The sequence below is a fragment of the Ranitomeya imitator genome, chromosome 2 (assembly GCF_032444005.1).
Source record: "Ranitomeya imitator isolate aRanImi1 chromosome 2, aRanImi1.pri, whole genome shotgun sequence".
Classification (NCBI taxonomy): domain Eukaryota; kingdom Metazoa; phylum Chordata; class Amphibia; order Anura; family Dendrobatidae; genus Ranitomeya; species Ranitomeya imitator.
The window spans coordinates 772,508,879-772,535,713 of NC_091283.1; the positions used below are offsets into that span (position 1 = coordinate 772,508,879).

Sequence of the window (26,835 nt, forward strand, 5' to 3'; positions counted from 1 at the left end):
CTCGGCTTACCCTCCTCTCGATGACAGGAACAGCAGCAGGGGGAAAAAAACAAGCCAAACAAAAAGAGCAGCATATGGAGATAAAGACTAAGTATTGGAGCTGTGCCGATGCATGAAAGCAAGTAATGACAGTAACATGCTGGAGACACACAAAGATCACATCCAGCATGCATTACCGGGAGGAACACTCCCACAAGAGAAAAATCTGAAATTTGGATCAGGCTCATAACAAGGTATCCGGGGTTCCAAATCAATGAAAAATGAGACAAGCCTTATTTTATTTACTAAATGTAATCACCAATATATACAAAACTCATGTCCCTCCCAACATCTCCCCCAATGTCAAAGAGGTTCACAGTCCTTAAAACACTCTGGACCCATTAAAGTTGTAAACTAGCGGGTAAACCCTTTAACATTGGTTGTGTGGATTGTGTATGAGACAAGTTTACAGCAAAGTGGTTATTAAAAGTTACTTTTAGCATATATACCGCATCATAAGGAGTTAGCACAGGTGGAGGGGATGGGGGCATTTTAAAGAACATCCACCAATTGTGTATTCAACCAGATATCCTAAAGCTGTAAACGGTTATAAAAAAAAAGCCATCTTTGTCAATAGAGCTACGTGAAAGGGTTTTCATAGAGAAAGGGCGCCATCTAGTGCTTATAATGAAGAATGACGTACACAAAAAAAAAAAAAAAAAAAAAACACACACACACACACACAACAGCAAATAAACTTCTCCTGGTGAGTACAAACAGGAGACGCATCCATAATAAAGGAGATGAAAAGGGTCATCGCTACACAAACATTTTATTTGCTACTTCAAAATGGATTGTACATTAAAATTGCCCAGTTACTAAAAGAAGTTACCCAATTTAACGTAAAAAAAAACTAAAATAAAAAAGCTTAAAAAGTTGTCTGCTACTCAATCTCCGATTCCCTCTGTAAAGTAATAACACCTATACTCACCTCCAGGCCGGCGTTGTTCCAGTAAGATCGGTACTGGCTCTCCGGGGGATCACTTGACACTATTAAATACTGCTTTTATTTCGTCCGCATGCATGAGATTTGTCCAAAGGGGAAGAGAGTGAAGCCAGAGCTGTTCGGCAGCAGAGATTACACGACAGTGTCAGGCAATCCCCAGGAGAAACAGTGCCAACACAGAATATAGCTGTTATTTTACAATGGGAAAACATAGGGATTGAGAAGTGGTTGCCAAGTAGTGAAAAACCCTCAAAAACATTGTATGAAGAGTCAAACATTCCTAATACACAATTTCAAATACTCACCATTTTCAAAGTCTAAGTTTAAGTAACAGTAATGAGAATGCTTGACTACATTAAACGGACTTTGTCAGACGAGAATCACTGTTCAAAATAAGCACAGGAGCTTGGTGCTTCGCAGTGGGGCTAATCATTTATATACACCTTCCCATCTGCTTGGTTTCCCTCTATATCCACCCTCCATTATTTGCTTGACAGCTCTGGCTTCATAGGGGCAGAGAAAGGCGGGGGAAGATGGAAACCAATCAGGTGGGAAGGTAGATATAAAGGATTGGCCCCGCCGTGAAGCACCGATCGCCTGTACTTGGTGTGAACAGTCACTCAGTGCTGACAGAAGTCATTTAAAGACCCCATAAGTAGCCGAGAAGGGAACAATTGTATCCAGTCTTGGCAGTGAGCGATCATCAAGCAGAAGCTGGACCCATCATCAAGCAGAAGCTGGACCCATCTCTGGTGGTTAGTGACAAACTAGACTGGATACCATATTCTCAGCTGAAAGCAGGAGATGCTATACAGAGGTTTGCTGCCTGTGAGTGTTAGGCTGTGTGCACACGTTCAGCATTTTTCGGTTTTCCGCTATAAAACCGCAAAAAAAAAAAAAACGCATACATTAAACATCCTATTAGAATGCAATGTTCATTCCTTGTGCGGAATCGCGGGGATTCCGCACACATAGGAATGCTTTGATCCGCTTACTTCTCACATGTGGCTATGCCCACCATGCGGGAAGTAATCGGATCATGTGCGGTTGGTACCCAGGGTGGAGGAGAGGAGACTCTCCTCCAGGCCCTGGGAAATATATAATTGTTTAAAAAAAAAAAAGTGAATAAAAAAAAAAATAAAAATAAAAATAAAAAAAAAGTGTGATATTCTCACCTTCCAGGGTCCACAGCAGTCTTTCTTCCTGCTCCTCGCGATGCTCCCGTTCCCAGTAATGCCTGACCGCTACGTCACTTGGGGTTATTGCCACGAGGGATTATTCGGAACGGGAGCATCGCGAGGAGTGGGAAGACTGCCGTGGACGTAGGAAGGTGAGAATATCATGATTTTTTAATTTTTTTATTATTTTTAACATGATATCTTTTTACTATTGATGCGGCATAGGCAGCATCAATAGTAAAAAGTTGGTCACACTTGTCAAACACTGTTTGACAAGTGTGACCAACCTGTCAGTTTTCCAAGCGATGCTACAGATCGCTTGGAAGACGCTAGCATTCTGCCAGCTAATTACGCTTGTAAAACACCAGTGTTAAGCGAGAATACGCATGCCAGTTCCACATGCGATATACCCGCGGCAGGAGTTGCGCAGAAATTTCCGCAGCAATTCTGCAACGTGTGCACATAGCCTTAAAGTGTTACTCAAAAACAAAAAAGTTATCGCTTATTTATAGAGGTCAGACTCCAAGAAATACTGAAATCAGGGCTCTCGAACCCCATGAAACAGGCTCTGCTGCTTCGTCCTAAATGGCACAGAGGTGTGCATGCTGGGCTTCTGCTCTAGAAATGGTCTACGAGACTGACGAGTGCAGCACTCGGCTATTTACGGCAATCCGATTGCCCCATTCATTGTCTGACGCCGAGCATGCACATCTCTGATATCTTCAGGAAAAATCTGCAGACCCCTATTCTCGGGAGTCCGAGAGCCTCAATCTCTGGTTTATTTAAGATACCAGTTGTTGTACCCTCAACAATAAGAAAGCTTTTCCCTATCCAATGACTAGATAAAAACTTTTTTTTTTTTTTTTTAACTAACCCTGTTACATGGTGTCTCAACAATGGACTGTAATTACTAACATATAAAGAGCATTGCTGTGCCATGGCGCTTACCTTGGAATGTAAAGGTTTTGCCTGCATTAGTGACGCCGTATGTAAAGATCAGACGACTCTGTCCTTTCATAAAATCAATTACTTGTTTCTTTAAAGTGCCCTCAAAAAACTGACTTTGAGTCGTTTCGGGACCAAACACCTGTTTTAGAGGATACAACAACCATTTTAAAGCAACCACAACACGGTTTTAGAATACATCAATTATTTGTTCATCAGGAGAATGGTTCTTACATGGGTAAAGGTGAACTTCTGGGCCATCGAACCACTGCTTTTATCACTCAGCCGGCAAGCCTGGGAACTAAGAGGAGCCTTCACCAGCACACTACAGGGGTCAGGAATACTGACACAATCCTAGGGAAAAAAAAAAAAATCACAACAATATTAGAAAACTACAATAACAGAGACGGGTCACCTACAGCCGTGTGACACTCACCTGGGACTCCCTCTGCTCAATCTCAGGTCCGGTAAAAGGTCTCACACGAAGATAAACATGCATAGGCTCTTTAGCATCTAATGAGCTTTTCTAGTATTAAAAAAAAAAAAAAAGAAATATATTAACTGCTGTTCTTAACTCTTCATTACCATATATCCTCCTAGAATAGACTGGCATATGCTGCGTAATGGACCATACACTGGGAAACCGATTCTGAGGCACAACTACAGGAGCTTCTCATAAAATTAGAATATCAACAAGTTAATTTCAGTTATTCAATACAAAAAGTGAAACTCATATAGAGTCATTCCAAACAGAGTGATCTATTTCAAGCATTTCTGTTAATGTTGATGATTATGGCTTACAGCCAATGAAAACCCAAAAGTCATTATCTCAATAGATTAGAATAATTAACATAAAACACCTGCAAAGGCTTCCTAAGGGTTTAAAAAGATCCCTCCCTTAAGGCAAAGAGACTGACGTATTTCTCATGCGAGAATCGCATCGTAAAACTTGTACTGGCTGTCGGCTCTCCTGACCTGAGATTGACAGCTGCATAGTAACCCATCTTGTGGTCATGCTCGGGTCAGGAGAGGTGCCGGCCAGTTCATGCAGTTAGATGCGATCATCACACGAGAAATACAGCAGTATGACTCTACCCTTAGACTGTTTCAGTAGTGTTAGGCTGGGGTCACACTTAGCGTAGGGAAATATGGTCCGTTTTTTTTTTTTACAGGCGTAATATGCAGAAATTATCCCAAAACAATGATCCGTATGTAATCCGTAGGCAGGGTGTGGCTGCGTATTTTGCGCATGTAAACCTCCGAATGGCATCCGTACAGCAAGATTTTCTCGCTGGCTTGCAAAATGGACATAGAATGGATCCATGGGCTCAAGTGTGTGTGTGGGTGTGTGGTGTGTGTAGATAGAAAAGAAAAAAAAAAAAATGCAGATATATATATATATATTCTCCACACACCTTTTTCTTTCCCATTGTGTCTCAGGGCTCAATGGATCACTGAAATCAATCTTAAACACATATGATAAAAAGCATCAAATAGTGCAATGCCTTGGTCAAGGGATGAAAACATTAGATATTTCCCTAAAACTAAGAGTTATCATTGTACTGTTAAGAGATTTGTGGCTGAATCTGAGCACAGACGTGTTCGTGCTGATAAAGGCATAATGAGGAAGGTTTCTGCCAGACAATTTCATTGGATTAAGAGAGCAGCTGCCAAAACTCTAGTGTGACGCCAGCCTTAAGGTACCGTCACACTTAGCGACGCTGCAGCGATACCGACAACGATCCGGATCGCTGCAGCGTCGCTGTTTGGTCGCTGGAGAGCTGTCACACAGACCTCTCTCCAGCGACCAACGATGCCGGTAACCAGGGTAAACACCGATCCAGCGATGTCTTCACTGGTAACCAGGGTAAACATCGGGTAACTAAGCGCAGGGCCGCGCTTAGTAACCCGATGTTTACCCTGGTTACCATCCTAAAAGTAAAAAAAACCAAACACTACATACTTACCTACAGCCGTCTGTCCTCCAGCGCTGTGCTCTGCACTCCTCCTGTACTGTCTGTGTGAGCACAGCGGCCGGAAAGCAGAGCGGTGACGTCACCGCTCTGCTTTCCGGCTGACCGACGCTCACAGCCAGAGCAGGAGGAGAGCAGAGCACAGCGCTGGAGGACAGACAGCTGTAGGTAAGTATGCAGTGTTTGGTTTTTTTTACTTTTAGGATGGTAACCAGGGTAAACATCGGGTTACTAAGCACGGCCCTGCGCTTAGTTACCCGATGTTTACCCTGGTTACCTGTGAAGACATCGCTGGATCGGTGTCACACACGCCGATCCAGCGATGTCAGCAGGAGTCCAGCGACGAAATAAAGTTCTGGACTTTATTCAGCGACCAACGATCTCCCAGCAGGGGCCTGATCGTTGGTTGCTGCCACACAACGATTTCATTAACAATATCGTTGCTACGTCACAAAAAGCAACGATATCGTTAACAATATCGTCTAGTGTGACGGTACCTTTACTGTTACTCAGTGGTCCAAGGCGTTTTCATATGAAAGTAAATTTTGCATTTCATTTGGAAATCAGAGTCCCAGAGTCTGGAGGAAGAGTGAAGAGGCCAAAATCCAAGCTGCTTGAGGTCTAGTGTGAAGTTCCCACAATCAGTGATGGTTTGGGGAGCCATGTCATCTGCTGGTGTAGGTCCACTGTGTTTTATCAAGACCAAAGTCAGCGCAGCCGTCTACCAGGACATTGTAGAACACTTCATGCTTCCCTCTGCCGACAAGCTTTTTGGAGATGAAAATTTCATTCTCCAGCAGGACTTGGCACCTGTTCACACTGTCAAAAATACCAATACCTGGTTTAAAAACACCAGTATCACTGTGCTTGATTGGCAGCAAACTCGCCTGACCTTAACCCCATAGAGAATCTGAGGTATTGGAAAGAGGAAGATGAGAGACACCAGACCCAACAATGCAGACGAGCTGAAGGCTGCTATCAAAGCAACCTGGGCTTCCATAACACCTCAGCAGCGCCACAGGCTGATCGTCTCCATGCCACACGCATTGATGCAGTAATTGATGCAAAAGGAGCCCCGACCAAGTATTGCGTAGACATACATTTCAGTAGGCCAACATTTTGGATTTTAATAGCATTTTGCAAGCTGGTGTTATGAAGCATTCTAATTTACTGAGATAATGACTTTTGGATTTTCATTGGCTGTAAGCCATAGTGATCAACATTAACCCCTTTCTGACCTCGGATGGGATAGTACGTCCGAGGTCAGATCCCCTGCTTTGATGCGGGCTCCGGCGGTGAGCCCGCATCAAAGCCGGGACATGTCAGCTGTTTTGAACAGCTGACATGTGCCCGTAATAGGCGCGAGCAGAATCGCGATCTGCCCGCGCCTACTAACTAGTTAAATGCCGCTGTCAAACGCAGACAGCGGCATTTAACTACCGCTTCCAGCCGGGCGGCCGGAAATGACGTCATCGCCGACCCCCGTCACATGATCGGGCGTCAGCGATGCTTCAGAATTGTAACCATACATAGTGAACAGCAGATCGCTGCTATGTAGCAGAGGAGATCGTGCTGTGCCTGCTTCTAGCCTCCCATGGAGGCTATTGAAGCATGGCAAAAGTAAAAAAAAAAAAAAAAAAAAAGTTAAAAAATGTGAAAAAAAAAAAAAAAAAAAAAAAATATAAAAAAAGTTTAAAATCACCCCCCTTTCGCCCCAATCAAAATAAATCAATGAAAAAAAATATCAAATCTACGCATATTTGGCATCGCCGCGCTCAGAATCGTCCGATCAACTAAAAAAAAAGCATTAACCTGATCGCTAAACAGCGTAGCGAGAAAAAAAATTCGAAGCGCCAGAATTACGTTTTTTTGGTCGCTGCGACATTGCATTAAAATGCAATAACAGGCGATCAAAAGAACGTATCTGCACCAAAATGCTATCATTAAAAACGTCATCTCGGCACGCAAAAAATAAGCCCTCACCCGACCCCAGATCACGAAAAATGGAGACGCTACGAGTATCGGAAAATGGCGCAATTTTTTTTTTTTTTAAGCAAATTGTGAAATTTTTTTTCACCACTTAGGTAAAAAATAACGTAGTCATGTTAGGTGTCTATGAACTCGTACTGACCTGGAGAATCATAATGGCAGGTCAGTTTTAGCATTTAGTGGATCTAGCAACAAAGCCAAACACAAAAAGTGTGGGATTGCACTTTTTTTTGCAATTTCACCGCACTTGAAATTTTTTTCCCGTTTTCTAGTACACGACATGCTAAAACCAATGATGTCGTTCAAAATTACAACTCGTCCCGCAAAAAATAAGCCCTCACATGGCCAAATTGACGGAAAAATAAAAAAGTTATGGCTCTGGGAAGGAGAGGAGTGAAAAACGAACACGGAAAGACGAAAAATCCCAAGGTCATGAAGGGGTTAAGGCTGTGTGCACACATTCCGGATTTTTCACTAAAAACCTGCGGGAAAAAAAAACCGCATCCATTAAGCATCCTATTAATAGAATGCAATCCGCAATATTTGTGCACATGATGCATTTTTTCCGCAAAAAAAAAAAGCAGCATGTTCATCAATTTTGCGGATTTTTCGCGTTTTTGCCGCTATATATTGCATTGGGGAAGCTGTGGAAAAATCCACCAAAAAAAAAAAAAACCAACAACCACCAAAACACGCATGAAGATTTCTTGCGGAAAAAGTCCGGTTTGAGTCAGGAAGTTTCTGCAAAGATTCCGGACGTGTGCACATAGCCTAACAGAAATAAACACTTGAAATACCGTAGATCACTCTGTTAGGAATATATAATATGTAAGTTTCACTTTTTTGTTTTGAAGAACTGAAATTAACTTTTTGATAATATTCTAATTTTATGAGAAGCTCCTGTATGTAAATCACATGCTTGCAGTCACATGATCGCCTGGTGAAGAAATGCACTTTGTTCTTTTGCAATCACGATTTAACCCCTTAGTGACAGAGCCAATTTGGTACTTAATGACCAGGCCAATTATTGCAATTCTGACCACTGTCACTTTATGAGGTTATAACTCAGGAACGCTTCAACGGATCCCGCTGATTCTGAGATTGTTTTTTCGTGACATATTGTACTTCATGTTAGTGGTAACATTTCTTCGATACTACTTGCGATTATTTATGAAAAAAACGGAAATATGGCGAAAATTTTTAAAATTTTGCAATTTTCAAACTTTGTATTTTTATGCCCTTAAATCAGAGAGATATGTCACGAAAAATAGTTAATAAATAACATTTCCCACATGTCTACTTTACATCAGCACAATTTTGGAAACAAAATTTTTTTTTGTTAGGGAGTTATAAGGGTTAAAAGTTGACCAGCAATTTCTCATTTTTACAACACCATTTTTTTTTACGGACCACATCACATTTGAAGTCATTTTGAGGGGTCTATATGATAGAAAATAATGAAGTGTGACACCATTCTAAAAACTGCACCCCTCAAGGTTCTCAAAACCACATTTAAGAAGTTTATTAACCCTTTACGTGCTTCACAGGAACTGAAACAATGTGGAAGGAAAAAATGAACATTTAACTTTTTTTTGCAAACATCTTAATTCAGAACCATTTTTTTTATTTTCACAAGTGTAAAAACAGAAATGTAACCATAAATTTTGTTATGCAATTTCTCCTGAATACGCCAATACCCCATATGTGGGGGTAAACCACTGTTAGGGCGCACCGCAGAACTTAGAAGGGAGGGAGCACCATTTGACTTTTTGAGCGCAAAATTGGCTGTCGTGTTTGGAGACCCCCTGATGTACCTAAACAGTGGAAACCCCCCAATTCTAGCTCCAACCCTTACCCCAACACACCCCTTAACCCTAATCCCAACCTGATCCATAATCCTAATCACTAACCCTAACCATAATCACAACCCTTACCCCAAAACAACCCTAATGTCAACCCTAACCATAACCCTAATCAAAACCCTAAATCCAATACACCCCTAATCCTAATCTCAAACCTAACCCTAATCCCAATACACCCCTAATCACAACCCTAACCTTAACCCTAATCCCAAACCTAACCCTAATCCCAAGCGTAACCCTAATGCCAACCCTAACCCTAATACCAACCCTAATCCAAACCCTAACCCTAATCCCAGCTCTAACCCTAACTTTAGCCCCAACCCTAGCCCTAAGGCTACTTTCACACTTGCGTCGTTTGGCATTCCGTCACAATCTGTCGTTTTGGACAAGAAACGGATCCTGCTAATGTGCCCGCAGGATGCGTTTTTTGCCCATAGACTTGTATTGCCGACGGATCGTGACGGATGGCCACACGTCGCGTCCGTCGTGCACTGGATCAGTTGTGTTTTGGCGGAGCGTCGGCACAAAAAAACGTTCAATGAAGCGTTTTTTTGTACGTCGCATCCGCCATTTCTGACCGCGCATGCGTGGCCGTAACTCCGCCCCCTCCTCCCCAGGACATAGATTGGGCAGCGGATGCGTTGAAAAACTACAGCTGCTGCCCACGTTGTGCACAATTTTCACAACGTGCGTCGGTATGTCGGGCCGACGCATTGCGACGGCCCCGTACCGACGTAAGTGTGAAAGAAGCCTAACCCTAAATTTAGCCCCAACCCTATCCCTAAATTTAGCCCCAACCCTAACCCTACCCCTAACCCTACCCCTAATTTTAGCCCCAACTGCTGTTCTCCTGCCGGCCGGCAGATGGAGACAGATGGCGGGCGCACTGGGCATGCGTCCGCCATGTTCTTCTGCCGGCGGCCAGGAGGAGCAGCAAGAGGATCCAGGGACCTAGGTGAGTATGCTAGGGTCCCCGAATCCACCTATTTCTCTGTCCTCTGATGTGCGATCACATCAGAGGACAGAGAATTACACTTTACTTTTTTTTTTTTTTTTTCTTTTTTTTTTGCGGTCGCCGGTAAACAGTTAATTACCGGCGATCGCAAAACAGGGGTCGGTAATACCGACCCCGATCATGCTCTTTGGGGTCTCGGCTACCCCCGGCAGCCGAGACCCCAAAGATTCTCCCGGTGCCGGCCGGCGGGCGCACTGCGCATGCGCCCGCCATTTTGAAGAAGGCGGCGCCCACCGGGAGACACGAGGAGCATCGGGGGAGCTAGGTGAGTATTGGGGGGCCACCTGGGACCCCTTTTCTCTGTCCTCCGATGTGCGATCACATCGGAGGACAGAGAAATTAAAAAGAGATCGCGTTTTTTTTTTTTTTTTTTTTTTGCGATCGCCGGTAAACGGTTAATTACCGGCGATCGCAAATGCGGGGTGGGTTAAAAAACCCCCGAATCATGTTCTCTGGGGTCTCGGCTACCCTCGGCAGCCGAGACCCCGGAGAAAATCGGCCTCTGGGGGGCGCTATGGACTTTTTCCACAGCGCCGTTAATTAACGGCGCTGTGGTTTAAGTACCCTTAGCGACCGCCGTTAAAAGGCGTATCGGCGGTCGCTAAGGGGTTAAAGTGTCTGCTAATTAGATTTTAGTGCACAGAAGCCGGACTGTGCACAGCGTCTTCTCCTCCCGGTCACTGTGCCTGCCTCTACCATTTCAATAAAAAGCTCACAGTTTCAGTGACCTGCTTCCTCTGTTTGAACTCCCATGACAGCACCATCTTAGCCAAGAATGGTGTCCTTTCATTAAAAACCAGCTAGTCCACTTTGGAAAAAGCCAAGACTGGCATCAAAACGTCAAGTTACAACATTTTTTTTGCTCAATTTTGCATTATGCAAAAATGCTGCAACTTTTCAGTGTTTTCTGATGTAAACAGTCTGATGACTTGCCCCATAGTCTTAGTTAGTTAGTAAGGCCGAAAAAAGACATTTGTCCATCCAGTTCAGCCTATATTCCATCATAATAAACCCCCATATTTACGTCCTTCTACAGAACCTAATAATTGTATGATACAATATTGTTCTGCTCCAGGAAGACATACAGGCCTCTCTTGAACCCCTCGACTGAGTTCGCCATCACCACCTCCTCAGGCAAGCAATTCCAGATTCTCACTGCCCTAACAGTAAAGAATCCTCTTCTATGTTGGTGGAAAAACCTTCTCTCCTCCAGACGCAAAGAATGCCCCCTTGTGCCCGTCACCTTCCTTGGTATAAACAAATCCTCAGCCTGATAGTCTTAGTTACTCACCGGTTAACGGTGTTTTTCGGAGTCCATGACAGCACTACGGAGAGAGGGGATCCGCCCTTCAGGAACAGGAAACCTACAGATACATAAGGGCGGCACCTCTCCCCACGCATCAGTTGGTTTACAGAGCACAAGAGGACCACCAAGGTTAATAGCATACACAATAAACAATAATACAATATTAACTATTCACTACCCGTGAATTATATATAAATAAAGGAAGAGGTGTACACCCAGAACTTAAGAAGATGGGAGGGTATGTACAGGTGCTGTCATGGACTCCGAAAAACACCTTTAACCGGTGAGTAACTAAGACTTTATTCGGTCGTCCATGACAGCACTACGGAGAGAATTACAGAGAGTAACTAACTAGGGAGGGACTACAGCTTGCAGCACCCTTACCCCAAAAGAGAGGTCAGAGGAGGCACCCAAGTTCAATCTATAATGGTTATAGAAAGTGTTTGGAGAAGACCAAGTAGCAGCCTTACAAATCTGGTCGATCGACACCTCCAATCTTTCCGCCCACGAAGCCGCCATAGCTCTAGTGAAATGCGCTTTAAGACCTTCAGGCGCCGGCTTGCCCTTTGAGATATAAGCCAGCGAGAGCCTCCCTGATCCATCTAGCTAGAGTAGACTTCGATGCTCTATGCCCTTTCCTACTACCCTGATAGGACACGAATAGGGCATTATCTAACTTCCAGGGATCAGTTACCGCTAGATACTCCAGGATACATCTTCTTACATCTAAAGTGTGTAACTTCCTTTCCTTATCGTTAGTAGGATTGGGGAGGAAAGATGGAAGAACTATTTCCTGTGTTCTGTGGAATCTGGACACTACTTTAGGGAGATATGCTGGATCAGGGGATAGTATCACTCTATCATCCCTAAGCTGCATGTAAGGGGGAACCCTGGATAATGCTTGTATGTCACCTATCCTACGTGCCGATGTTAGGGCTACCAGGAAGGCTACTTTAAGGGATAGATTTTTAATAGAGGCTGAAGTAATTGGCTCAAATGGGGCCTCTGTCATGGCTGAGAGGACTAGGTTCAGGTCCCAAGGCATGACTCTATTCTTCACAATTGGCCTAGACCGTTTTGTTGCCCTGATGAATCTGCTGACCCAGTGATTCTCAGCAATGTTGCAGCCAAAGAGGGCCCCTAAGGCTGACACCTGCACTTTAAGAGTATTTGGGGATAACCCCATATCTAACCCCCTTTGTAAGAATTCCAAGATCTGGACAATCGGTATTGACTGTCCAGCTGTTGCCCCCGAGTTCTGAAGAAATCTCTTCCAGATTCTGACATAGATTTTTGTGGTTATCATTTTCCTGCTTTTCAGCAGCGTGTTAATGAGGGCCGGCGAGAACCCCCTATCTTTTAGTAGCGCCCGCTCAAAATCCACGCCGTCAGATGAAGGCCAACCGCTCGAGGATGGTAGACTGGGCCGTGGGATAGGAGATCCGGAATGTCTGGCAAGACCCATGGATCGGACATCGACATAGCCCTCAGGCATGGAAACCACGTCCTTCTGGGCCAGAAGGGGGCAATTAATATTACTGTGGCTTTGTCCTTCCTGATTTTCCTCACCACCAGAGGAAGTAGAGACAGGGGAGGAAAGGCGTAGGCTAGCCTGAAGTTCCAGTCTATGAGGAGGGCGTCTACTGCCAGGGGATTTTCTCTGGGGTTCAGAGAGCAGAATTGTGCCACTTTCCTGTTTTCTTTTGTGGCAAACAGGTCTACCTCTGGTTGTCCCCACCTTTCCACAATAAGGTCGAAGATGGTGCCGTTCAGGGACCACTCTCCCTGCCTCAAAGTGTTGCGACTTAAGAAATCCGCCGTAGTGTTTTCTGCCCCTTTTATGTGTAGAGCCGTCAACGAGAGAAGAGGTTGCTCTGCTAGATGAAACAGACGATCTGCTACACACATCAGGGATCTGGAACGAGTCCCGCCTTGGTGATTTATGTATGCCACGGTGACTCGATTGTCCGAGAATACCCGCACGTGGTGGCCCTGTAGACAGACAAGGAGTGTTTTAACCGCCTGTTCCACAGCCGTTAACTCCTTTAGATTGGAAGACATCTCCATCTGATTACAATCCCGCAGCCCCTGGACCAATGTATCCCCCATGTGAGCCCCCCACCCAGAAGGGCTAGCGTCCGAGGTGACAACGCGAGTTATATTATATTCCCAGGGGACCCCTGTGGACAGATTCTCTTGGTCCAACCACCAACCGAGGGATACAATAGCGTCTTGGGATAGGATCAGCAGACTTTCTAGACACCCCCCAACCTTTTTTGATGCAACAGCACCTCGCCCTGAAGTATCCTCGTATGATACTGAGCCCATCGGACCGCTGGAATACAGGACGAGAGAGAGCCTAACAGAGACATGGCTCTTCGTAGGGACATGATGGGGTTCTTTGAGGCACTCAGCACCTGAAGGTGCAGGCGATTAATTTTTTCTTGAGGCAAACGGCATTCCTGAACCTGGGAATCCAGGGTCAGGCCTAAAAATCGCTGCACCGTCATGGGCTGTAACCGAGATTTTTTAACGTTTAGCATCCACCCCAGACGCTCTAGAGCCGACATCACTTTATGTAACTGCTCCAGACAGTGATCCGCCGTTTTACCTACAATAAGGAGATCGTCCAGGTAGGGGATTATCAGAATGTTGGATTCATGCAGGTGTGCCATAACTTCCGCCATTACCTTGGTAAATACCCGAGGGGCGACCGAAATCCCAAAGGGAAAGGCCCTATACTGGAAGTGTGTTATTACCCCATCCAACCGTACCGCCACCCTCAGGTATCGTTGGTGACCTGCATAAATAGGGATATGGTAATAGGCGTCCTTCAAATCCAATACTACCATAAAGCAGTTTTTAAACAGCAGCTTTATTGCGGTGTTTATAGTTTCCATTTTAAATGGTTGAACGGTCAGAAAATTATTCAGTGCTCTAAGGTTAATGATTGTTCTGAAGGAGCCGTCTGGTTTACTTATCAGGAATAGAGGAGAGTAGAATCCACTACCCTGTTCTCCTTCCGGAACCTCAGATAGGACATTTTTATTGAGCAGATCGCGAACTTCCGCTTCCAGGGCCGCCTGTTCTGCTGGAGAGGATCTGAGAGGGGTGATTCTGAAGAAGTTCTGAGGGATAGAGGAGAATTCTAGCCGCAGACCCGTAGCCATCAACCCCAAAATCCAATCACTACTGGAGATCTTGGACCAGGCCGGGTAGAAGGCAGATAGTCTACCTCCCACCGGGGCGACTAGTCATTGGGGTGGTTTTTTGATTTCACGGGGTGGCTCCTGACGTCCTCCACCAAACATGAACCCAGTACCTCTCCTTTTTTTCATCCCATCTGCTCTGATCTCTGGCCGGTCTCTTCCGAAAGAATCTTTTCCCTGCGAAGGGGCGCCTGTAAGGCTATATTCACACTTTGCGGATTTTGCTGCGGATCCGCAGCGGATTTGACCGCTGCGGATCCGCAGCAGTTTCCCATGAGTTTACATTTCAATGTAAACCTATGGGAAACAAAAAACGCTGTGCACATGCTGCAGAAAAATCCGCGCGGAAACGCTGCGGATTACATTCCGCAGCATGTCACTTCTTTTCTGCGGATTTTCAGCTGCTCCAATAGAAAACTGCAGTTGAAAATCCGCAGAAGAAAACGCAGTAAAAACCGCGATAAATCCGCAGTGAAAACGCGCTGCGGTTTTCACTGCGGATTTTGGAATTCTGCTGCGGAAAAATCCGCAGTGGAATCTGCAAAGTGTGAACATAGCCTAAGAAGTAGTTGCAAGATTAGGAAACTTCTTCTTTTCATCTCCGGCTTTCTCTAGTAGCTCATCTAGGACTGGCCCAAACAGGTATTCCCCTTCGCATGGGATAGAGCACAGACGGGATCTGGATTGAAGGTCACCCGGCCAACATTTCAGCCATAGGGCCCTGCGTGCTGCGTTTGATAATCCTGCCGCTCTAGCCGCCATTCTTGCCGAATCCGCAGAAGCGTCTGCGAGAAAGGCAGCGGCATTTTGGATTGTTGGCAGGAATTTCAACATGGAATCTCTGGAAACACCTTCTTCTAATTTAGACCCTAGCTGATCCAGCCAGACCATCATCGATCTAGCTGCGCATGTCGCAGCCACAGCAGGTCTCAAGGCACCAGCCGACATTTCCCAAGTCCCTTTCAGGAACGAGTCAGCCTTTTTATCTAGAGGATCTTTTAGGGAAGCCATGTCATCAAAGGGGATAGATGATTTCTTAGATGCCTTAGACACTGCCGCGTCTAATTTTGGCGCCTTATCCCAGGTGTTCACCATGGGGTCCTCAAAGGGGTATCTTCGTTTAAAGGCCGGTGGAAAAGAGCCTTTTTTTCTCCGGCTTCTTCCATTCTCGTTTGATGAGGTTCTGCACCTTGTCATTAAGTGGAAAAGACCTTCGTTTTTTAGGGTCTAGACCGCCAAACATTAGGTCCTGTGTTGAACGCTCTGGCCTTTCGTCCGCCACCCCCATGGTGGATCTAACTGATTTAATTAGTTTGTCCATTTGGTCCAACGGGAAACAGAAACGATTAGACTCTTCTTCCGAAGAGGACGCTGAGGAGACAGAGGCGTCTGAATCATTCTCCCTACTTGGGCCAACAGACGAACCCGAATTTGAGGCGCTAGGCTCCCTTCTTCTCTTGGAAGGCTCTGCCCGGGATAGGCATTTCAGGGAATCCTTCACCTCCTTCCTGATAATCTCCCTAAGATTTGAAGTGAAATCGGGAGACTCCTCCGCCACCTATGGGAGCGGAGAAAAGGCTATGTCACTTATCCGGTGCTACCGCTATATAGTATCCTATTCAACTATTTCCTACCGTCTGCCGCACACACGACTGACAAAGTCTTTTAGGGTAGGCGTCTGGCAAAGGGCAAGCGCATAGCGCGCACTCCTTGTTTTTTGATTTACCAACGCTTTTTTTCCCCTACGGAAATAAACATAGGAAAAGACTGCATCAGGGTACATTCATGAAGATCTCTTACCCAGGCAGTAGCGGTAGGTACCGGATCACTGGGGGGGGGGGGGGGGGGTCGGTCCAGATCCTCCTGTTTTGATCTGCGACTGGCCTGATTACTGCGTCCGCGGGTCTTCTGCTGGGGGTTTGCAAGGGTCTCCGAGGATCTGTCCTGCTCCTGCACTAGCAGACCAACGGCAGCTTCTGGCACCTCCATAGCTGCAGATGGCCATAAGCAGCTCTGCAGCAATCTTAGTTAGCTATATGTAGCCTTCCCCCGCGGGAAGGGAGTGGGGGGACATACTCACCTTCTGACCCCAAAGACAGCCTCCTCTGCACCGCTCACTAACGTGGAGCCCTACCCGGACCCACCGTGGCGCTTCCAGGGACCCGCACTGCCCGAGGTAGGAGACCCCCTCGCTACCTGGGTCGGACAGCCGGCCTGGGTGCTTGATAGGAGAAACTGAAGAAAATCTGTAGGGAATCCTGTCCTCCAGGAACAGGAAACCAACTGATGCGTGGGAGAGGTGCCGCCCTTATGTATTTGTAGGTTTCCTGTTCCTGAAGGGCGGATCCCCTCTCTCCGTAGTGCTGTCATGGACGACTGAATAAATTTGTATTGTCCCCTTATATACTTATACATGGTTATTAGATCGCCCCTCAGTCGTCTTTTTTTTTCTAGACTAAATAATCCTAATTTCGCTAATCTATCTGGGTATTGTAGTTCTCCCATCCCCTTTATTAATTTTGTTGCCCTCCTTTGTACTCTCTCTAGTTCCATTATATCCTTCCTGAGCACCGGTGCCCAAAACTGGACACAGTACTCCATGTGCGGTCTAACTAGGGATTTGTACAGAAGCAGTATAATGCTCTCATCAGGTGTATCCAGACCTCTTTTAATGCACCCCATGATCCTGTTTGCCTTGGCAGCTGCTGCCCGGCACTGGCTGCTCCAGGTAAGTTTATAATTAACTAGGATCCCCAAGTCCTTCTCCCTGTCAGATTCTTACACAGGAATATATCATCTCCACTGGCTGAGGGGGTCACAGACTGCTCCTACCAGCGATTACAATGCTTCCATGTTGACAGAGTCTTTTCCATCACTCTGCTCTGGACAGGGCGTCTCTGCTGATGTTATGCTGATTGACATACGGCTCCCTGCTGCCTAACTGTGGGGAGCCGGCTGCCAATCAACATGATGCTGCAGTGACACCATGTCAGAGAACAGAAAGGACTGCTTTGCTGATGAGGTGTGAAACGAATCAAAAGCGGATGAGGAGGTGGTAGTAACAGCAGCACTTGATAACCACCAGGGATGAGCGAATAGCGTCGGATAACTCCTCTCACAGCCGTGACGCCGGACAGCTGATTATCAGGAGCGCTACAGGTATCCAAGGTACCGATGCAGCTATTCGGATAAGGAGTTATCCAAAGCTATTCGCTCGTCCCTAATAACCATCTTATAATAGGGAACCCGACAGGTCCTCTATGCCCTCCAGCATTTGGGTATTTGTTGCTGAATACCTTCCCTAAATAGTGATGAGCACATGTATACATGTCTAAAAAAAAAAAGTTTAGAAAGTTTGCTTTTTCAATGATAATTAAATCCTTTAAAAGGGAACCTGTCACCTCAAAATCCAAGATGAGCTAAGCCCACCGCTGTATCCTGTAGATAAGCCCCCGATGTATCCTGAAAGATGAGAAAAAGAGGTTAGATCATACTCACCTGGAGGGGGCGGTCCGATCAGATAGGTGTCGCGTTCCGGACCGCTCCTGGGTGAGTATAAGGCTACTTTCACACTTGCGTCGTTTGGGCTACGTCGCAATGCGTCGTTTTGGAGAAAAAAACGCATCCTGCGGGCAACTTTGCAGGAAGCATTTTTTCTCCATAGACTCGCATTAGCGACACATTGCGACACGTCGCATCCGTCGTGTTTTGGCGGACCGTCGGCACAAAAAAAAAACGTTGAATGTAACTTTTTTTGTGCGACGTGTCCGCCATTTTCGACCGTGCATGCGCGGCCGAAGCTTCGCCCCCTCCTCCCCGATCACAATGGGCAGCAGATGCGTTGTAAAACTGCATCCGCTGCCCACGTTGTGCTACATTTAGCACAACGTCCGTCGGTACGTCGGAAGTGTGAAAGTAGCCTAATCTAACCTCTTTTTCTCATCTTTCAGGTTACATCGGAGGCTTATCTACAGCATTACAGAATGCTGTAGATAAGCCCCTGATGACAGTAGGGTTACCTCACCCTCGATTTTGGGGGTGACAGGTTCCCTTTCACTAGTCGATGGGGAGTTGTATTCCCCAGACTTGTCAGCCATCATACCCCTGTGGTGCGATAACATGACTTCCAAGTGATGGTGTCATCCCCAGCTCTGTGCAAGTCTTGTGCATGCGCATGGCTTGATAAACAGTATAAAGCGCTGGTTAGGAAGGGTACTTAACCAAAATACAGAAATGATGGTGGGTTGGAGGGCAGGGGGGGGGACCCGTCAGCAGGGCTGTGGAGTCAGAGCCCATTTTGGTGGAGTTGGTGACATGGAAGTTGAGGAGTCGGAGGTTTGGCTTACTGACTCCACAGCCCTGCGGGTCAGTTTACATTTAACCCCTTCAAGACATGAGCAGTACTATTACTGCACATGTGGTGTCTCCCCCTTTGATGTGGGCTCCGGCGGTGAGCCCACATCAAAGTCGCGACATGTCAGCTGTTTTCTACAGCTGACATGTGCGCGCAATAGCGGCGGGTGAAATCGCGATTCACCGGCAGCTATTAACCTGTTAAATGCCGCTGTCAAACGCTGACAGCGGCATTTAACGGCCGCGCGGCCGGAAATGAGCACATCGCCGACCCCCGTCACATGATCGGGGGACCGCGATGCGTCAGGATGGTAACGATAGAGGTCCTTGAGACCTCTATGGTTACTGATGCCGGCCTGCTGTGAGCGCCCCCCTGTGGTCGGCGCTCATAGCACACCTGCAATTCAGCTACATAGCAGCGATCTGATGTTCGCTGCTATGTAGCTGAACCGATCGAGTGGGGCCAGCTTCTAGCCTCCCATAGAGGCTATTGAAGCATGGCAAAAGTAAAAAAAAAAAATGTTTATAAAAATATGAAAAAAAATAAAAATATGAAAGTTTAAATCACCCCCCTTTCGCCCCATCCAAAATATAACAATAAAAAAAAAAAAAAAATCAAACCTGCACATATTTGGTATCGCTGCGTTCAGAATCGCCCGATCTATCAGTAAAAAAAAAAGCATTCACCTGATCGCTAAACAGTGTAGCGAGAAAAAAATTTGAAACGCCAGAATTACGTTTTTTTTTGGTCGCCGGGACATTGCATTCAAATGCAATAACGGGCGATCAAAAGAACATATCTTCACAAGTGTGGTATCATTAGAAACGTCAGCTCGGCATGCAAAAAACAAGCCCTCACATGGCCATATTGACAGAAAAATAAAAAAGTTATGGCTCTGGGAAAGAGAGGAGCGAAAAACGAAAAGACAAAAATGAAAAAGGGCCGCGGCATGAAGGGGTACAGGTAACTAAACTTTTAAACAAATTTTTCTGTTCCAGCCGATGTCCAGTGATGTTGGTGCAGGTCCATGTTGGGAGACCCCCATTCATATCACAAGACAATCCTCAAGCATGATCAAAGTGGTAAAAGGAGCTCAGCAGAAAGTCTGGAACTCTGCTTGTATTGGACGCATGCGCAGTAACCATCATCCTTACCTGGGGAGGACAAGATATGGAGTCGTCCACTAATAAAAAGCGTTCTGATAGATTGGTTCTGATGTCATCTACCGGTTGAGGTTCATCTCTTTCTGGATAGGTTATGTTCTCTCCAAGATAGGAGGGTCTAGGAGGGGGGTGACTCTCTTCAGATGGTTTCATTTTTACTGAAAAGACTATAGGGAAAAAAAAAAAAAAAAGGTTGATAAATATTGCAAAAAGTCACCGTTTCCACCCATTTCCAGAATGTTAAGACAGGACCAGGACAAACAAGGAGGGATTGGGTGAGCACTGGTGATAAGCCAACGTGCATGGATAAAGCGTTATCTGAGCATGCTCGGGTGCTAACAAAGTGTCATCAACGTGCTCGTATAATATGTTCCAAGTCACGGACTTGCAAGTCTCACAACTGTTCGACAGCCGCAATACATATAGGGGATTGTCTACCAAACAGTTGTCGAACAGTCATGAGACATGCAGACGCAGGGACTCAAACATATTATTTGATAAAGAGAAATAAAGGGGATGGAGTATCATTTCTTTGAATATTTGAACCAATCAGCCCTTAAAAGGATACTCCATCTGCACGTTACTATCCAATATATAGGTGTAAAACATACATAAAAAATAATAGCAAAAATCTCCAATTAGAAATGTAGCATAGTTCTTCTGATTCGCTGTCGCTTATCTCATGTGCAGGACAATGCAGTAGCTTAGGTATCCATGGCTACAACCACTCATAGCGACAGTTCTTGTTAGTGGTCATAATGACGGACACCTAAGCTACCGCAATGCCATGAACATCGGATAAGCGACATAGCGAATCAGAAGAACTATACTACATTTTTTATTGGAGGCATTTGCCAATATTATTATACCTACTACCTATCCAGCTCTATTCCTTTCTCAATGCCTCCATCTACACGACTCACAGCTCTGTTGCATGAAGTCACACAGCACAGAGGTTGTCACTCAAGCAGGAGGCAGTGTTGGAGGAGGAATAGAGCTGGAGTGACAGAGGCCTCAGATCCACCATAGCTCTTCAGCCTCATTTGCATACTTATTCAAATGCAGATCTCTCAGTAAAGGAGGAACAGACTGGGCAAATAGAGATATTGCTGGATTCTCTTTGAAAGGGCCACGTGCACACAAATAGGTTTTGGACTGATCCTGCTGAGAGATTACCTCTAACTAGAATTGGTGCAACCTGAATCTCAGGTCCCAGAGATTAACCTGTGGACGTTGGATGGAAACCCTAAAAACCGCCATCTACCTCCTGAAATCCGTACCTGGTTTGATTAGTCAGACGGACAGGATGCCACATGTGCCTCAGGCTGCAATGATATGGGATGCCGGCAGGTAAGAGATGGGTCACAGGGCTCCCGGCCACAGAACACAGACCTGGCAGCTGGACCGACCCTGCAAGTCACTGCCACATCGACCTCAATAACCACAATGTTCTTTTGTTTGGAGGGACAGACGTCTGGGACCGGCCTTGGTTTACTCATCCAAGTCCACAGCCCCTGGCGGCTTCTCAAAGTCTTGTTCCATAGTAACACACAGTCCTGTCAGGTCCCCTATACAGGGGTCATCCAGCGGTTTAGAATAAATGGTGTACCCCTGGTATATAAGCTTTGATTAGACCAGCGGGGGTCCGACTATCGGCACCGGATCAGCTGTTTGAGGGTTGGCTCGTGGTCCACTTCCCTGGGCCGTACTTGTTTAGTAGCCGTATAAACCACAGCACTGACCCGTCCACTGCCTCTACTACCAGCGGACTGGAGGGGGAGGCGGTCATAGTCGGACCCCCACTGATAAGTCAGGAATTCTATAAGGCCGAGGACCCTTTTATACTTATAAAATTTACAATATTTTATTAATTTGTAATTAAATCCACTAATCATCTTATTATACAGGAAAAGACCCTGGTGACCAACACTGGAGTCCCCCAGAAACGAATTACGCAGGGGCGGAAGTACGGATGGTGGCACCTGGGTAGCCGCACAGAGGTCAGGGGGTCACTGCTATGAACTATAGGGCTGCAGAGCCCATAGACTGGTTGGGTACCGGAGCCTCCTGAGACATTACCGCCCGCACCTTGTGCCACGGCCATACCTGCAGGACAGGAGCACCCAGCCCACCCGCAGCCCTGTGCCACGGCCATACCTGCAGGACTGGAGCACCCAGCCCGCCCGCAGCCCTGTGCCACGGCGATACCTGCAGGACAGGAGCACCCAGCCCGCAGCCCTGTGCCACGGAGATATCTGCAGGACAGGAGCACCCAGCCCGCCCACAGCCCTGTGCCACGGCCATACCTGCAGGTAGGAGCACCCAGCCCGCCCACAGCCCTGTGCCACGGCCATACCTGCAGGACAGGAGCACCCAGCCCGCCCACAGCCCTGTGCCACAGAGATACCTGCAGGACAGGAGCACCCAGCCCGCCCGCAGCCCTGTGCCACGGCCATACCTGCAGGTAGGAGCACCCAGCCCGCCCGCAGCCCTGTGCCACGGCGATACCTGCAGGTAGGAGCACCCAGCCCGCCCGCAGCCCTGTGCCACGGCCATACCTGCAGGTAGGAGCACCCAGCCCGCCCGCAGCCCTGTGCCACGGCGATACCTGCAGGTAGGAGCACCCAGCCCGCCCGCAGCCCTGTGCCACGGCCATACCTGCAGGTAGGTGCACCCAGCCCGCCCGCAGCCCTGTGCCACGGAGATATCTGCAGAACAGGAGCACCCAGCCCGCCCACAGCCCTGTGCCACGGCCATACCTGCAGGACAGGAGCACCCAGCCCGCCCACAGCCCTGTGCCACGGCCATACCTGCAGGACTGGAGCACCCAGCCCACCCGCAGCCCTGTGCCACGGCCATACCTGCAGGTAGGAGCACCCAGCCCGCCCACAGCCCTGTGCCACGGCCATACCTGCAGGACTGGAGCACCCAGCCCACCCGCAGCCCTGTGCCACGGCCATACCTGCAGGACAGGAGCACCCAGCCCGCCCACAGCCCTGTGCCACAGAGATACCTGCAGGACAGGAGCACCCAGCCCGCCCGCAGCCCTGTGCCACGGCCATACCTGCAGGTAGGAGCACCCAGCCCGCCCGCAGCCCTGTGCCACGGCGATACCTGCAGGTAGGAGCACCCAGCCCGCCCGCAGCCCTGTGCCACGGCCATACCTGCAGGTAGGTGCACCCAGCCCGCCCGCAGCCCTGTGCCACGGAGATATCTGCAGAACAGGAGCACCCAGCCCGCCCACAGCCCTGTGCCACGGCCATACCTGCAGGACAGGAGCACCCAGCCCGCCCACAGCCCTGTGCCACGGCCATACCTGCAGGACTGGAGCACCCAGCCCACCCGCAGCCCTGTGCCACGGCCATACCTGCAGGTAGGAGCACCCAGCCCGCCCACAGCCCTGTGCCACGGCCATACCTGCAGGACTGGAGCACCCAGCCCACCCGCAGCCCTGTGCCACGGCCATATCTGCAGGACAGGAGCACCCAGCCCGCCCGCAGCCCTGTGCCACGGCCATACCTGCAGGACTGGAGCACCCAGCCCGCCCACAGCCCTGTGCCACGGCCATACCTGCAGGTAGGAGCACCCAGCCCGCCCGCAGCCCTGTGCCACGGCCATACCTGCAGGACAGGAGCACCCAGCCCACCCGCAGCCCTGTGCCACGGCCATACCTGCAGGACTGGAGCACCCAGCCCACCCGCAGCCCTGTGCCAAGGCGATACCTGCAGGACAGGAGCACCCAGCCCGCCCGCAGCCCTGTGCCACGGCCATACCTGCAGGACTGGAGCACCCAGCTCACCCACAGCCCTGTGCCACGGCCATACCTGCAGGACAGGAGCACCCAGCCCGCCCGCAGCCCTGTGCCACGGCGATACCTGCAGGACAGGAGCACCCAGCCCGCAGCCCTGTGCCACGGAGATATCTGCAGGACAGGAGCACCCAGCCCGCCCGCAGCCCTGTGCCACGGCCATACCTGCAGGTAGGAGCACCCAGCCCGCCCACAGCCCTGTGCCACGGCCATACCTGCAGGACAGGAGCACCCAGCCCGCCCACAGCCCTGTGCCACAGAGATACCTGCAGGACAGGAGCACCCAGCCCGCCCGCAGCCCTGTGCCACGGCCATACCTGCAGGTAGGAGCACCCAGCCCGCCCGCAGCCCTGTGCCACGGCGATACCTGCAGGTAGGAGCACCCAGCCCGCCCGCAGCCCTGTGCCACGGCCATACCTGCAGGTAGGTGCACCCAGCCCGCCCGCAGCCCTGTGCCACGGAGATATCTGCAGAACAGGAGCACCCAGCCCGCCCACAGCCCTGTGCCACGGCCATACCTGCAGGACAGGAGCACCCAGCCCGCCCACAGCCCTGTGCCACGGCCATACCTGCAGGACTGGAGCACCCAGCCCACCCGCAGCCCTGTGCCACGGCCATACCTGCAGGTAGGAGCACCCAGCCCGCCCACAGCCCTGTGCCACGGCCATACCTGCAGGACTGGAGCACCCAGCCCACCCGCAGCCCTGTGCCACGGCCATATCTGCAGGACAGGAGCACCCAGCCCGCCCGCAGCCCTGTGCCACGGCCATACCTGCAGGACTGGAGCACCCAGCCCGCCCACAGCCCTGTGCCACGGCCATACCTGCAGGTAGGAGCACCCAGCCCGCCCGCAGCCCTGTGCCACGGCCATACCTGCAGGACAGGAGCACCCAGCCCACCCGCAGCCCTGTGCCACGGCCATACCTGCAGGACTGGAGCACCCAGCCCACCCGCAGCCCTGTGCCAAGGCGATACCTGCAGGACAGGAGCACCCAGCCCGCCCGCAGCCCTGTGCCACGGCCATACCTGCAGGACTGGAGCACCCAGCTCACCCACAGCCCTGTGCCACGGCCATACCTGCAGGACAGGAGCACCCAGCCCGCCCGCAGCCCTGTGCCACGGCGATACCTGCAGGACAGGAGCACCCAGCCCGCAGCCCTGTGCCACGGAGATATCTGCAGGACAGGAGCACCCAGCCCGCCCGCAGCCCTGTGCCACGGCCATACCTGCAGGTAGGAGCACCCAGCCCGCCCACAGCCCTGTGCCACGGCCATACCTGCAGGTAGGAGCACCCAGCCCGCCCACAGCCCTGTGCCACGGAGATATCTGCAGGACAGGAGCACCCAGCCCGCCCACAGCCCTGTGCCACGGCCATACCTGCAGGACAGGAGCACCCAGCCCGCCCACAGCCCTGTGCCACGGAGATATCTGCAGGACAGGAGCACCCAGCCCGCCCGCCCGCAGCCCTGTGCCACGGCCATACCGGCAGGTAGGTGCACTCAGCCCGCCCGCCGTAACTCCGCACTGACAAGGAGCGGCAGAACGACACTCACATTACGGAGGAGGTGACGCGGATTTCGGGCTCACCGCGCGCTACACATCCCCGGAGCACCGGCCGCACTCACAAGTTACCAAGTCGGGAGCCGCCGTCTTGTTTTAAATTCCTCCAATCCGCAACGGCTGACTGAACTGTATGATGGGAGTAGGCGTGGCCAGGCTGTCGCCATGACGGAACCTGAGGACTGGTCATCCACTAGAGCGAGTCTGTACCAGAAAAATAATGTCTTTGAGCAGGCGCCATTTTGTTGAGGACTGTTGTATGTTTTTTTTTATTATTTTCTTCATTTCTTTAGGACAATTATTGATGAACTGAGGCATTATAACCCAATATGGCTACAATCACCGCAATGTTCTTGTGAAAAAGATGCAATAACGACCGTATGAAATAGCAGATCCCTCCTGGTTTAGGCTAAAGCATTGTTCACAATATCCAGTAGTTTCCAGCTCGGTTGTTTTGTTTCTCCATAATATCAATAAAATACAATTAAAGGGAACCTGTCACCCCAAACCCCTCCCCCAGGCATTTGTAACTAAAAGAGCCGCCTTGTGCAGCACTAAAGCTGGATTCTGACAAGGTGGCTCTTTTAGTTCTTGTTCCTGCCGCTGCTGAAAGAATCGTTTATCAAATTTGTCCCTCATACCTTGAGTTCGTCCTGGGGGGAAGGTCTTTCCCCCCTAACACAGACGCACCACAGCCATCAGTTACTTCCTCATGTTTACAGGGCGCCTCCTCAGCGTTATTGAATTTTCCCGGCGCCTGCGCTGTGATCTTAGGCCTTGGGCATGCGCCGTTAGTGCTGCCCGTCCACTGACATCACTCGATGTCTTTTTTATTGCCCCTGCGTGGACGCCAGGCCCGAGATCCCTCCCCGCAGTCTCTTCTGATTTATTCACACTGCGGGGCAGGATCTCGGGCCTGGCGTCCACACAGGCGCAATAAGAAAGACATCAAGTGATGTGATGTCAGTGGACGGGCAGCGCTAACTACGCATGCCCAAGGCCTAAGATCACAGCGCAGGCGCCGGGAAAATTCAATAACGCTGAGGAGGCGGCGCCCTGTAAACACGAGGAAGTAACTGATGGCTGTGGTGCGTCTGTGTTAGGGGGAAAGACCTGCCCCCCCCCCCCCAGACGAACTCAAGGTATGAAGGACAAATTTGATAAACGATCCTCTCAGCAGTGCCAGGGACCCGAACTACAAAAGCCACCTTGTCAGAATGCTGCATTAGTGCTGCACAAGGTGGCTCTTTTAGTTACAAACGCCTGGGGGGGGTGGGAGGTGACAGGTTCCCTTTAAAGGGATATTGCCAAGTTTGAAAGTTATCTGCTGTCCATGGAATAGGAGATAACGTCCCTATCGCCGGGGATCTGACCTCTGGGATCCCACTAATCCAGAGAATCGGGGGCTGTGGGAACAGAGTGGTGGTCGATCCCGTGCACCTCTGCTCCCTTCATTCTTGTGGGAATGCCGATAATCAGCCGAGCGCA

At 49.1% G+C, this 26,835-nt stretch overlaps 1 protein-coding gene across 1 annotated transcript in view; it reads right to left on the reverse strand.

Annotated features, from left to right (window-relative positions):
• KIF20B (kinesin family member 20B) overlaps positions 1-25,509 on the reverse strand; it is a 195,013-nt gene extending 169,504 nt beyond the window's left edge. The window contains exons 1-5 of the mRNA XM_069753484.1: positions 25,341-25,509; positions 19,971-20,146; positions 3,545-3,634; positions 3,343-3,462; positions 3,112-3,250 (exon numbers count right to left, since the gene is read on the reverse strand). Of these exons, the coding sequence (XP_069609585.1) occupies positions 3,112-3,250; positions 3,343-3,462; positions 3,545-3,634; positions 19,971-20,132 (511 nt within the window). The 5' untranslated portion in view covers positions 20,133-20,146; positions 25,341-25,509. The remainder of the gene's footprint in view (positions 1-3,111; positions 3,251-3,342; positions 3,463-3,544; positions 3,635-19,970; positions 20,147-25,340) is intronic.
• Between the last annotated feature and the right edge of the window lie 1,326 nt (positions 25,510-26,835).